Source organism: Neolamprologus brichardi, chromosome 18 (genome assembly GCF_056152115.1).
Source record: "Neolamprologus brichardi isolate AB-2024 chromosome 18, ASM5615211v1, whole genome shotgun sequence".
In the NCBI taxonomy this organism is placed as follows: domain Eukaryota; kingdom Metazoa; phylum Chordata; class Actinopteri; order Cichliformes; family Cichlidae; genus Neolamprologus; species Neolamprologus brichardi.
In genome coordinates, this window is record NC_142121.1 from 5,112,834 (window position 1) to 5,126,280 (window position 13,447).

Below are 13,447 nucleotides of genomic sequence, written 5' to 3' on the forward strand. Positions count from 1 at the left end.
TGGCCCCACCTTATCATGCGAATTCCTGAGGTCAGATGGCCCAGGGTGTGAGTGGGCCTTAAGGCGTCTGGGAAGGGATCTCAAAACTGGATTATAGATGGCAGAGAGGTGGTGTCGTAAACCACCGCCTCTGTTCAAAGATGGTCGCTCACAGTGGACATAGATGGCTTCTTTCACTCCTCTTTCAAACCATCTGTCCTCTCTGTCCAAAATGTGAACATTGGCATCCTCGAAAGAGTGTCCTTTATCCTTAAGATGCAGATGGACAGCTGAATCTTGTCCTGTGGAGGTCGCTCTTCTGTGTTGTGCCATGCGCTTGTGAAGTGGCTGTTTGGTCTCTCCAATGTAGAGGTCTGGGCATTCCTCGCTGCACTGTACGGCATACACCACATCGTACAAACAGCTGTTATTATCAGAGGAGAATAGAAACATAACATTTATGAATCAACAACAGTCTTATTCTGATCATCCAGACAGATTCACTGTATTGTGTCAGGTCCTGAGTAAAGAGAGTCTGACTGGACGTTGTTACTGGGAGGTGGAGTGGAGAGGGGAAGGAGGTCATGTAGCAGTTGTGTACAAGAATATCAGCAGAGCAGGGAGTGGGAACGAATGTAACTTTGGACGTAATGACAAATCTTGGGCATTAGATCGTAACAACAGTTTTTGGTACAACAACATCCAAACTTGTGTCTCAGGTCCTCGTTCCTCCAGAGTAGGAGTGTACCTGGATCACAGAGCAGGTATTTTATCCTTCTACAGCGTCTCTGAAACCATGACTCTCCTCCAAAGAGTCAAGACCACATTCACTCAGCCGCTCTATGCTGGACTTTGGCTTGGAGAGACTGCTGAGCTCATTAAACTGAAATAGCTTCCATTTTACTTTCTCTGCAGAATCATTGTTTTGACATTTTGTGCAATATATATATATATATATATATATATATACTCAAAATTGGTGGAGAAAATGTGAACCTAATCTCGATGACTATAGTAGTTAAGAGTACATATTTTTAACTTTCTTCTTCATTAAAAAGAAAGAAGTCAACTTTTACTTTACTTGATTTTGACAACAAAAAAGATTTGAGGTAATGATTCATCACAGGTAAAGTTACTCCACATTTTTAAGCATTGGACAAATGACTTTTCTTTGATGTGTCTTAGTTGGATAAGTAGAAGAAAATTGATGGCAATAGAAATGGCAATAAATAAATAGATACATGAAAGCTTTAAGGTATTTCTTGTTTCCAGTCTTTCAACTGATTGAATTACATTTTTAAAAATGTATTTACAATTTCTTATGCAATAAAAGACTTTGTTATCATGTTTACTATCAAAGAAGTTGTAAGCATTAGTTCTCAATCTAGGAAATGGAGTTCTTACAGCAGAAACCTGAAACATTACTTTTACCAGATTTATTAAAGCTACCAGAATAACTATTAAAACAATTTAAAATAGTTTGAACAAGTAAATACAATGCTGAGCTCAAATCCAGAATAACCTAAACTACAACCACTATGCACAGTGATGCTCAGGCACTCAGTAGGCCACAGGTGTACATGTTGGTTACACCCATCTTCAAAGTGCAGATCTAAAGGGGAGGGAACACAGAAAGATATGGACAGACAGGAGGTGCTTAGCTAGAGAGCAGGAAGAAGAGGAAGGGTTTTCATGCTGTGATTCATTCAAGGAAGGGGAGTTTATACTTTAAATCTGCTAAATGTAACGTTTCTGTTCCTTGCAATAATTTAAATACAGCAGATGTACAGACACATTAGCGACCACTTTAGGGACTGAGCTGATAAAACAGGGCGTTTTTTTTAACACTTGTGTATTATGCATTTTTACCCTACATTTGAAAGTTTTTCAGGCTGTAATTCATTCCAGGAAGCAGAGAGAGGGTTTCTGTTTCACTGTTTTTATTTTTCAAACCATAAAGAAATAACTAAATTGTCATGGTAGGCTGTGTGGCAGGCAGGCAAGCAGGAGTGGTGGATCCAAAATGCAGGACTCAGACACAGAAGTACAACTTAAAGCTCAGCTTTATTGCTGGGAAAAACCTCTTACTAAACTAAACTCACCAAAAGTAGTGATGTGACGTTCTGTATCGAGGCTTCAAAGCTTGTGTCGAGTAATTTAGGGGGCGTTTCCGCGATGCGCGTATCGAGGCTTGCTTCATTTATGGGAGGAGCTGAAAATGATGACGTCCGAAGCCTCGCTGCCCGGCTGTACCACGTGACTGGTTCATGAAGTGGTTCGAACTTTGCCGCGAGCTATGACAGCGATATAAACCCCTCAGACTTCATTCAAAATGTGGGTGTTTGATGGAGAGTTGCGGTTAGTGAGAGTTTGGAGACAGTTTGGAGGTTTATGAGAGTGAGGAGAGAAAGTCAGGAGAGAATGGAGCCAGCTAAGAAGAGGAGGATGTCCTCCCCTGCGTGGGAACATTTTGATTTTATTCCTCCCAACAAGGTGTGTAAATTTCTACAGAAGATGTATTTTCATAATACTGATGGTGCAATACAATTTATGTTAAGCTGTCTTTACTTTTGTACAAGGTGAAGTGTTTACTATGTGCCAGGGAGAATAAGGGGAACACCGATTGTGGAGCAAGACCAGGTGAGCCATCAAATGCCATGATAATATAGCATGCAGTAATGTTACTAAATGATATAACAATATTATACAGCTGTTAAAAGTTACGTGTGTGATATTTATATTTGTGCTTTGTTTATATTGTCTTTCCTCAGGAGAACAATCTCAAATAGATGAAGACCTGGTTAGCATGGTGATTGAGGACTCCCAGCCATTTAGCATTGTGGAGGACAAAGGATTTAAAAGATTTGTTAAATCATTAAATCCTAGCTATGTTCTTCCCACTAAAAAGGTCATAAAAGCAGCGAAAATTTAGTTTTTACAGAATAAAATGTGAACAGGCAGGACTGAGGCCTCAGTGTGTAGCTGTCCATACCTCAACGTTACAAAAGCACAACCACTGTCCACACCCCAACCACACCTCACCTCACAGTAAATGATCGTTTCCATTTTAAGCATTTCCAAATGATCATTTTCCATACTGCCAGTATAAATATACACAGTATACTGCCATCACTACAATATACATGTTTTACACACTCCTTTTATTGTTGACATTTACAGGCTGTGTGCAAAAGGCCACACTCTTCAAATTCATGCCAACTAATATTTTTACGTCCAGTAGGTGTCCTACTAGAGCAAATGAAGCTTCAAGAAGCTTTGCGTTGGGGTGAACCAATTGGATGAAAAGCTTCAGTGCTTCATGAAGCTTCATCTGCCCATCACTAACCAAAAGACAAACAAAAACACTGGTGGACTAAAACACTGTAGCAGAAATACTGAACTGGAGCTGGAGACGAAACACTGGAAACACAGAGGCAAAACACACAGCTTGTTGAGGGTACGACGCGACACGGACTCAGAGAAACACAGGGTTTAAATACACTGGGAAGTAACGAGGGGAATGAGACACAGAAGGAGAGCACAGCTGGGGGAAATAAGAACTGACGAGACAAGGAAGCGTAAACTGAACACATTCACATAAGACACGGACCTTCAAAGTAAAACAGGAAGTATGACACAGACGCGAACTTGACACGGTGGAGACAGCAACTAAGAAACACAGAGACATAACCAGTAAGGCAGAGGACTCGATGAACCAAAAGACACAGAGGGAAACTCAAACATGCAGACAGACTTACACAGAACAGAGGGGACACAGAGAGACATGAAGGGCAAGGGATCAAAACTAGAAACCATAGAATAAATCACACACAAGTACAATAATACAAAAATCACAAAGAACTAAAAACGCTGGGTCAGGAGACACAGGACCCTGACATAAATAAATAACAATATAACTGGATGCCTCCCATGTTAATCTCCTATATGAATAGCTGCTTTTGAGATGGTCAGCAGTGTGAAGTTCCTGGGTGTGCACATATCAGATGACCTCGCTGAAAAGACGTCTCTGCAGTGGATAGTGAGGACAGCAGAGAAGATCATTGGAGGCCCTCTCACATCCATCTCTAAACTCTACGACAGACACATCATCTGACGTGCAAACAGCATAGTGAAGGACACTTTCCATCCCTCACATGCACTGTTCTCCCTCTTTTCATCTGGCAGACGGTTTCGCAGCATCAAAACCGTAACGAACAGACACTGCAAGAGCTTCTTCCCCCAAGCAGTCAGAGCCCTCAACTCACTACCACCAAAGAACTGATATACACATACAAACACCTTACAATACTCATCAAAAGACTCAAAAACAACAAAAAATTGTACAATCCACCTGGGAACAATATGCTTATTTTCACACTCAGTCACATAGTTACTGAAAACACATCTAAACTATACTACATTTGCACATTTTGCATCTTGCACGTCTTTTCATGTCTCGTCTATAATATCCTGACAATAACTCAACCTGGTATTCAATCTCACTGCACAATCCACTTTGTATTGTCTCTGTCCTGTTTTTGTTTATCGTACAGTTAGTATCGTATAGTTATCATTATTGTATTGTATAGTTAGTAATTAGTACCTTTTTATCCCGTAATTTTACAGAAAATTAGCACGTTATTTATTTGTAATTTCTAGTTTAATATCTTTGGATATATATCTTTTATATACTTATAAATGCACCATGGGGCAGGGCTTGGGGTGAAACAGAATTTCAATACCCTGTATACTGTGTATACTGCTGTATTGACAATAAAGCTCTTGAATCTTGAAATAAATTCACAGTTTGCTGCACAGGAAGTCCTGTGTCTGGGTCCTGCTTCCACACCCCTTGACATGAACTCGGTTTTTGGCATCACTCTGAGTTGCGACTGATAAGTCTGTGTTTCCTGTTTCCTTGCCAAATAAACTAAGAACAGATCATTTTTTCCTGAACCTGCCAGCGTTCCCAACGTTTACTTGAGTCCCTGCGCATACTCGTAATATTTTAGCTTATTCTGGATTTAAAATAAAATGTATGTGTAATTACTCATTCAAAACATTTTAAATTGTTTTCATAGTGATGTTCCAGGTTTCTGCTGTAACAACTCCATTTCCTAGATTGAAGACTGATGCTTACAACTTCTTTGACAGTAAACGTAATAGCAAAGTCTTACTAGTTAGAAAAGTTTGTTTTCCTCTTCATGCTACAAAAATGTGCAAACTATAAGTTTGAACCAGATCTATCATTTCTTGTACTACCCACAATGAAAGTTCATTTGAACACAATTAATGATATTTATCTGTGTGCTGATTTTTAGATGAATATTTAAATTGGACAGTAGTGTATGTACCTTTTTATCAAAAAAATATTTAAACTCACTGTAACAGGGCGGCCTTTTGCGGCTGGATATACAGTGAGGCAGACCAAGACAAGTATAGTGGAACAAGGCATTTATTCACAATAAAGCTCTCCTCACAAAACAATTCACTGCATCTAATGACAACCGGCAGCCTTAAATACCCTCAGCTGTCACAGGCTAAACCATTATTCCACTAACAGGTGAGTTTTCAAATCCCAACCTTCCACCACATACAATAAATAAATTTCAATATATAAATATAAACATACATTTCACATTTTTATATTAAGAAATATTTTACACTTTATCCTTAAAACCATGCCCATTATTATAACAAAAAAAACCAAAAACCCAAGCACAAAAGATTACTCACACTTCCTTAACATTCTCCCGGAACCTTTAAATGGTGCCTGGACCCCCCCCCCCCAGGCAAACATTTGCCCAAATGTAACTGGTGTGGTCCTGCGTTGTGTCTCAAAATGAAAGGTAAAAGAAACAAAGACCTCCAAGTCATTAACTTGCCCAGTCAAGCTCCTCTCCGACAGGGGAATTGTAGAAAATGGCGCTGCATTTATTTTTACATTAAATATAAAGTACGAACTTACATGCAAAATATTTTACATAAGATTAAAAAAAACACCAACATGAAATCCGACTTACTTGACAATGAAAGGTAAAAGAAACAAAGACCTCCAAGTCATTAACTTGCCCACTCCAGCTCCTACAACCAAATGCAAACAGTAGGGAAGAGGGTTAGCTTAACCCACCGCAACTTCCAAGCTAGCAAGAATTATCTATTCATGCTAGCATTAACTGTGCCTATAACATATATGTGGCACACACGTACTACACATTTACAGCATCTACCAAAGACAGGCACAATGATGACAATAATTGAACTAAAAACACAATCAGAAACATCTGGTTGGCTAAATATACATTATATGTGTGTTGCACAGTGTTGGGAAAGAAATGACACCAACCTCTCCCACAGGGGAATAGTAGAAAAGGGGAGAGGCCAAAGAGGTACCCCGTATTTATAGGGTTGCACCAAAGAAGAAGAAGAAGGATGAGGAGGGGCTCTAACAGATAATGAACATAACTACAGGCTTGAAGGTCCTAAAAGTCAGGTATAAACTGGCAAATAAAATTTGTGTAAATATAATAATATGTAATTTATGACCCGGTTACATAAACACCCTGGAGAGTACACAGGAAAGGATGGTGAGTAATCACATCTTACAGTCACTTCTTTGCACCACCTTTACTCCTAGATTTTCCCATGCACACACACATGCACGCATTAGTTCTCCTTACTGATAAACCTTATATTCTCTCAGTCACAACCTTTCCTTTAAACAGACAACCACCACATTTGTTGATGAGAAGCAGCTGTGCAGGACCTGGAACAAAGGCTACCAACTGATTTTAAAATACACAATAAATATTCAATAAATAATTAACAATTTGTTTATATATATATATATATATATATATATATATATATATATATATATATATATATATATATATATATACAAAAAAAAATATACAAGAAAATATAATCATTGTTTTGACACAAAATGTCAAAAACAATGATTCAGAGAAAATAGAATGGAGCTAAAATACAGATTTGGAGCCACAACAGTGTGAAAGTCTTCAGTCTACTTCAGTTTAATGAACTCAGCAGTCTCTCCAAGCCAAAGTCCAGCATAGAGCGGCTGAGTGAATGTGGTCTGGACTCTGTGGAGGAGAGTCATGGTTTCAGAGACGCTGTAGAAGGACAAAATACCTGCTCTGTGATCCAGGTACACTCCTACTCTGGAGGAACGAGGACCTGAGACAGGAGTTTGGATGTTGTTGTACCAAAATGTATAACTGTTGTTGTCACAATCTAATGACCAAGATTTATCATTACGTTCAAAGTTACATTTTTTCCCTTTCCCTACTCTGCTGATATTCTTGTACGCAACTGCTACATCAACGCTCCCTCTCCACTCCACCTCCCAGTAACAACGTCCAGTCAGACTCTCTCTACTCAGGACCTGAGACCAAAAAGTGAATCTGTCTGGATGATCAGAATAAGACTGTTGTTGATCCATGTTTGTTACTTTTCTGTTCCCCTCTGATAATAACAGATATTTGTGTGCTGTGTTTGGATCCAGTGTGATTTCCTTTGAATATTTTAAGAATTCAGCTCTGGTCTTTGGCTCTGGTGGATCTGACAGTAAAACATCCACTTCAGTGACTGTCAGTGAGATGTTTGTCCATTCCTCTCTCAGAATGTCCTGTAGTTTATCTCTGACCTCTGACACAGCTGCTGTCACATCCTCAAAGTAGCTCAGAGGACAGATATTGATGCTGGATGAGTCTGTAGACTCACTGAGTGCTGACAGTGAGGGGTAGTTGTGTAGAAACTGGATGTGATCCTCTGTGTGTGAGAGCTGCTTCAGCTCAGCATCTTTCCTCTTCAGCTCAGTGATCTCCTGCTCCAGCTTCTCCTGAAGCTCTTTGACTCGACTCACTTCAGTTTCCTGCTGGGATCTGATCTGCTGCTTCACATCAGAGCTTCTTTTCTGGATGAGATGGATCAGCTCAGTGAAGATCTTCTCACTGTGCTCCACTGTTTGATCAGCAGACTGATTGATGGCCTCCACCTCCTGTTGAAGCAGCTTCACATCTTTCTCTCTGTCCTGGATTCTCTGTTGGATGTTTTGTCGACTCACCTCCAGCTCTCTCTGCCTCTCAGTCCTTTCTGCTGCAGCTGAGACTGTGTCGTGGCCTTTATGTTCATCCACAGAGCAGAGATAACAGATACTCTGCTGATCAGTACGGCAGAACATCTTCATCACCTCATCATGACGAGAGCAGATGTTCTCCTGGAGCTTCTTGGAGGGCTCCACCAGCTTGTGTTTCTTGAATGTAGGTGAATCATAATGAGGCTGAAGGTGTTTCTCACAGTAAGATGCCAGACAGAATAAACATGACTTGAAGGCTTTCATTTTTCTTCCAGTGCAGACATCACAGGCCACATCTTCAGGTCCAGCATAGCAGTGATCAGCAGTAGCAGCTTGGAGTCCAGTCTTCTTCAGCTGCTCCACTAAAACTGCTAACATGGTGTTTTTCAGCAGGACAGGCCTCGCTGTGAAAGTCTGTCTGCACTGAGGGCAGCTGTAGATTTTCTTCTTTTCCTCTTCATCCCAGAAGCTTTTAATACAGTTCATGCAGTAGCTGTGTCCACAGGGAATAGTCACCGGATCCTTCAGTAGATCCAAACAGATCGAACAAGAGAAGGTTTCTCGGTCCAGCTGAACTCCTTTCTGCGCCATTTCTCCTCTCAGTGTCAGTGATTGTGTAAGTTTCACTTCCTTATTATAGAAGCTGGTCTGACGTCTGATCTGAACAACATGTGATGGGGCCTGCCAGCTCTAACACATGTTGGTTACACCCATCTTCATAATGTAGATCTAAAGGGGAGGGAACACAGAAAGATATGGACAGACAGGAGGTGCTTAGCTAGAGAGCAGGAAGAAGAGGAAGGGTTTTCACGCTGTGATTCATTCCAGAAAGCGGGGAGAGGCTCCGTGTTTAATTGTTTTTCTGTTAAAACCTTTAACTAAATAATATAAATATCAATAACTGGATGCCTCTCTATTCTTTATGTTAATCTGCTAAATGAATAGTTTCTGTTTCTTTTAACAATTCAAATAGCCGAAATGAACAGCTGACCTGTAATACCTGTAGGTATTACAGATACTGCACTGCAGTGGTTTGTATCATATCTATCTAATAGACTCCAATTTGTGCATGTAAATGGAGAGTCCTCTTCACACACTGAGGTTAATTATGGAGTTCCACAGGGTTCAGTGCTAGGACCAATTCTGTTTACATTATACATGCTTCCCTTAGGCAGCATCATTAGAAGACATAGCTTACATTTTCACTGCTATGCAGATGACACCCAGCTCTATCTGTCCATGAAGCCAGATAACACACACCAATTAGTTAAACTGCAGGAATGTCTTAAAGACATAAAGACCTGGATGGCCGCTAACTTTCTGCTTCTTAATTCAGATAAAACTGAGGTTATTGTACTCAGCGCTGAAAAGCTTAGAAATATGGTATCTAACCAGATTCTTACTCTGGAGGGCATTACCTTGGCCTCCAGTTGTTAGGATGCCTGGTTCGTTGACCCAGGGTTTTTGAGTTTATTATATTATTTATAATTTCTAGTCTTTGGGTTTTCGTTAGAGTCATGTCTTATGGTTTGTCTCTGTGTAATCCTTAGTTGCTGTCTCCCCTGTCTGCTACATCCCCGTGTCCAGTCAGTGTCTGTGTCTGCCCTGGTCCCACATCTCTGTTCCCTCTGTTGTAGTGCCCGCATGTGAGTCTGTGTCTTTTGTTCAGTCTGTGTTATGTGTTTCCTGTTTTACTTTGAAGGTCTCTGTCTTAACTCAGTGTGTTCAGTTTACGCTTCCTTGTCTCGTCAGTTCTGATTTTCCCCAGCTGTGTTTCCCTCCTGTTGTCCATTCCCTGATTGCTCCCTCTATGTATTTAAGCCCTGTGTTTCAGTTTGTCATTGTCGTGATCTACCCTTATTTTGCTGTGTGTTCTGTCTGTGTAAAGTTTACCTTGGAGTCTCAGTTTTGTTACTGTTTTGGAGTTCAGCATTAAAGCTGTAATTAAGTTCACCTTTGATTTCCGTGAGTCTGCATTTTGGGTCCTTCATATCACCACCCCTGCGTGCACACAGCCTTCACATAACAGAAGATCGCGACCAGAACATGGACCCCGCAGACTCCTTTTCCTCGGAGTTCAACGGCGAGATGATGCGGATGGTGAGTCTGCTCGACCGCATTGCCCAGTCACAGGATTTACGGACTATGGCAGTCGGGCTAAGTGCAGTAGATGCCATCATTCGTCATAACCCTCAGCTCTCTCAGTTTGCTAAGGACACTAAGTTGGATGGCACCATTACTGCCTGGAGAGAGCAAGTCAAGGCTGGTGAGCTTGCTCTCTCACTCACTACATCTTCCCCACCGCTGCCCCAGGACAACACACACTCTCCACCTGTCTCAACACTGCCACGGACTTCCTCTCCCTCCCCACACCAGCCGGGTCCTCGTTTGCCTGCCTTTTTCCTGGCGGCTATGTGGTCGGAGGATGAGGAGGAGGTCTCCTTTTCTCCACCGGTTCCTGTTTCCTCATCCCGAAGGAAACGGCGTTCAGGCCGCCGCCACTCCAGGACTGTTGAGCAAACTCCTCTCGGGGGAGACAGTGACTGTTTATTGCATGCTCCATTTGAGCATTCTGACTCTGGACATTCTGACATCACACCCACTTCATCTGTTCTGCAACCTGGTCCTGCTGGAGGGTCCGAGAGGCCCGCCCGGCCTTCATCTGTTGATCCCGCTGGGGGTTGTGGAGAACCGCTCCAGCCGTCTTCAGTCTCCACTGGAGGGTCCGAGGGGCCCGTCCAGCCGTCTTCAGTCTCCACTGGAGGGTCCGAGGGGCCCGTCCAGCCGTCTTCAGTCTCCACTGGAGGGTCCGAGGGGCCCGTCCAGCCGTCTTCAGTCTCCACTGGAGGGTCCGAGGGGCCCGTCCAGCCTCCTGCCTCCGCTGGAGGGTCCGAGGGGCCCGTCCAGCCTCCTGTTCGCGCTGGAGGGTCCGAGGGGCCCGTCCAGCCTCCTGTTCGCGCTGGAGGGTCCGAGGGGCCCGTCCAGCCTCCTGTTCGCGCTGGAGGGTCCGAGGGGCCCGTCCAGCCTCCTGTTCCCGCTGGAGGGTCCGAGGGGCCCGTCCAGCCGGCTGTTCCCGCTGGAGGGTCCGAGGGACCCGTCCAGCCGCCTGTTCCCGCTGGAGGGTCCGAGGGGCCCGTCCAGCCTCCTGTTCCCGCTGGAGGGTCCGAGGGGCCCGTCCAGCCTCCTGTTCGCGCTGGAGGGTCCGAGGGGCCCGTCCAGCGACCTGCCTCCGCTGGAGGGTCCGACGGGCCCGACCAGCGACCTGCGTCGCCTGCAGCGCCACCACCTGCGGCTCCCACGCCGTCCCCTGCAGCGCCGCCCTCGTCGGGTCCAGCCTCCGAGTCTCCAGCTTCGCCGTCGCCTGGTCCAGCCTCCGAGTCTCCAGCTTCGCCGTCGCCTGGTCCAGCCTCCGAGTCTCCAGCTTCGCCGTCGCCTGGTCCAGCCTCCGAGTCTCCAGCTTCGCCGTCGCCTGGTCCAGCCTCCGAGTCTTCAGCTTCGCCGTCGCCTGGTCCAGCCTCCGAGTCTTCAGCTTCGCCGTCGCCTGGTCCTGCCTTGCTCCGTCTAGCTTCGTCTGCGCCTGAGGTCCCCATGCCGTCCGGTCTTGCTCCTCCTGTCCGGCCTGCACGTCCTGTCCGGCCTGCACGTCCTGCTCGTCCTGTCCGGCCTGCTCGGCCGCTTTCCGGGCCGATGACTGGACATCATTGCCGTCATGGACGGCCCCCTGAACTACATCGCCGCCGGTGCCTCCAGCCTGCCCGGCCCCCTGAACTGTCCTCTTGGCTCTTGGGCCGCCTGCCTCCGGGCTGCCCCCCTGAACTGCCCGGGTTTGGACTGTTGTGCCGTCAGCCTCCGGGCCGGCCTCCTGAACCTTTTTGAGACTGTTGCCTGGGCCTCTGCGCCTTTCATGGGCTTTTTGTCTGTTTTCTTTTGGACTGTTGCTGGGCCGCAGTGCTGTTGTTTTGTTCTGTTTTGGGCTTTTGCTCCCTGTATTTTTTGTCTCTGGCGCCGTGTGTTTGTTTCATTTCGGTCCCTCCATCCTGTTCCCCCGCTGCCCACCCTGGTTGGGTTGTTTTTTGTTTTGGTGTTTCGGGTTGGGCTGTCTGGGAGCCAGCCCTTTAGGGGGGGATACTGTTAGGATGCCTGGTTCGTTGACCCAGGGTTTTTGAGTTTATTATATTATTTATAATTTCTAGTCTTTGGGTTTTCGTTAGAGTCATGTCTTATGGTTTGTCTCTGTGTAATCCTTAGTTGCTGTCTCCCCTGTCTGCTACATCCCCGTGTCCAGTCAGTGTCTGTGTCTGCCCTGGTCCCACATCTCTGTTCCCTCTGTTGTAGTGCTCGCATGTGAGTCTGTGTCTTTTGTTCAGTCTGTGTTATGTGTTTCCTGTTTTACTTTGAAGGTCTCTGTCTTAACTCAGTGTGTTCAGTTTACGCTTCCTTGTCTCGTCAGTTCTGATTTGCCCCAGCTGTGTTTCCCTCCTGTTGTCCATTCCCTGATTGCTCCCTCTATGTATTTAAGCCCTGTGTTTCAGTTTGTCATTGTCGTGATCTACCCTTATTTTGCTGTGTGTTCTGTCTGTGTAAAGTTTACCTTGGAGTCTCAGTTTTGTTACTGTTTTGGAGTTCAGCATTAAAGCTGTATTTAAGTTCACCTTTGATTTCCGTGAGTCTGCATTTTGTTTGAAAAACTAGTTCATGCATTTATTACTTCCAGGCTGGACTACTGCAATTCATTATTATCAGGATGTCCAAAAAACTCACTGAAAAGCCTTCAGCTAATCCAAAATGCTACAGCAAGAGTCCTGACAGGGACTAGAAAGAGAGAGCATATTTCTCCTGTTTTGGCTTCCTGGTAAATCCAGAATTCAAAATCCTGCTCCTCACATACAAGGTCTTAAATAATCAGGCCCCATCTTATCTTAATGACCTTGTAGTACCATATCACCCTATTAGAGCACTTCGCTCCCGCTCTGCAGGCCTACTTGTTGTTCCTAGAGTATTTAAAAGTTGAATGGGAGGGAGAGCCTTCAGTTTTCAGGCCCCTCTTCTGTGGAACCAGCTTCCAGTTTGGATTCAGGAGACAGACACTATCTCTACTTTTAAGATTAGGCTTCAAACTTTCCTTTTTGCTAAAGCATATAGTTAGGGCTGGACCAGGTGACCCTGAATCCTCCCTTAGTTATGCCGCAATAGACGTAGGCTGCCGAGGGATTCCCATGATGCATTGAGTTTTTCCTTTCCAGTCACCTTTCTCACTCATTAATAGACTTCTCTGCATTGAATCATATCTGTTATTAACCTCTGTCTCTCTTCCACAGCATGTCTTTATCCTGTCTTCCTTCTCTCTCCCCAACCGGTCACAGCAGA

At 44.3% G+C, this 13,447-nt stretch overlaps 2 protein-coding genes across 2 annotated transcripts; one reads left to right on the forward strand and one right to left on the reverse strand.

Annotated features, from left to right (window-relative positions):
• Positions 1-6,965: 6,965 nt before the first annotated feature.
• Positions 6,966-8,695, reverse strand: LOC148097446 (tripartite motif-containing protein 16-like). The gene has a single exon (XM_087832110.1). It carries the CDS (start codon positions 8,669-8,671, stop codon positions 7,007-7,009), a length of 1,665 nt encoding a protein of 554 aa, XP_087688236.1. The 5' UTR covers positions 8,672-8,695; the 3' UTR covers positions 6,966-7,006.
• A 1,431-nt stretch (positions 8,696-10,126) lies between these two features.
• On the forward strand, positions 10,127-11,956 carry LOC148097447 (uncharacterized). The gene is made up of 3 exons (XM_087832401.1): positions 10,127-10,591; positions 10,895-11,408; positions 11,502-11,956. The coding sequence occupies exons 1-3, from the start codon at positions 10,127-10,129 to the stop codon at positions 11,954-11,956; spliced, it is 1,434 nt and encodes a 477-aa protein (XP_087688527.1).
• The last annotated feature ends 1,491 nt before the right edge of the window (positions 11,957-13,447 follow it).

Coding starts and splice junctions, on each gene's coding strand:
- LOC148097446 (XM_087832110.1), bottom strand. CDS start 8,671: ATGGCGCAGAAAGGAGTTCAGCTGGACCGAGAAACCTTCTCTTGTTCG.
- LOC148097447 (XM_087832401.1), top strand. CDS start 10,127: ATGGACCCCGCAGACTCCTTTTCCTCGGAGTTCAACGGCGAGATGATG. Junction 10,592..10,894: donor GCCGCCGCCACTCCAGGACT/GTTGAGCAAACT, acceptor GGAGGGTCCGAG/GGGCCCGTCCAGCCGTCTTC. Junction 11,409..11,501: donor TGCAGCGCCGCCCTCGTCGG/GTCCAGCCTCCG, acceptor CCGAGTCTCCAG/CTTCGCCGTCGCCTGGTCCA.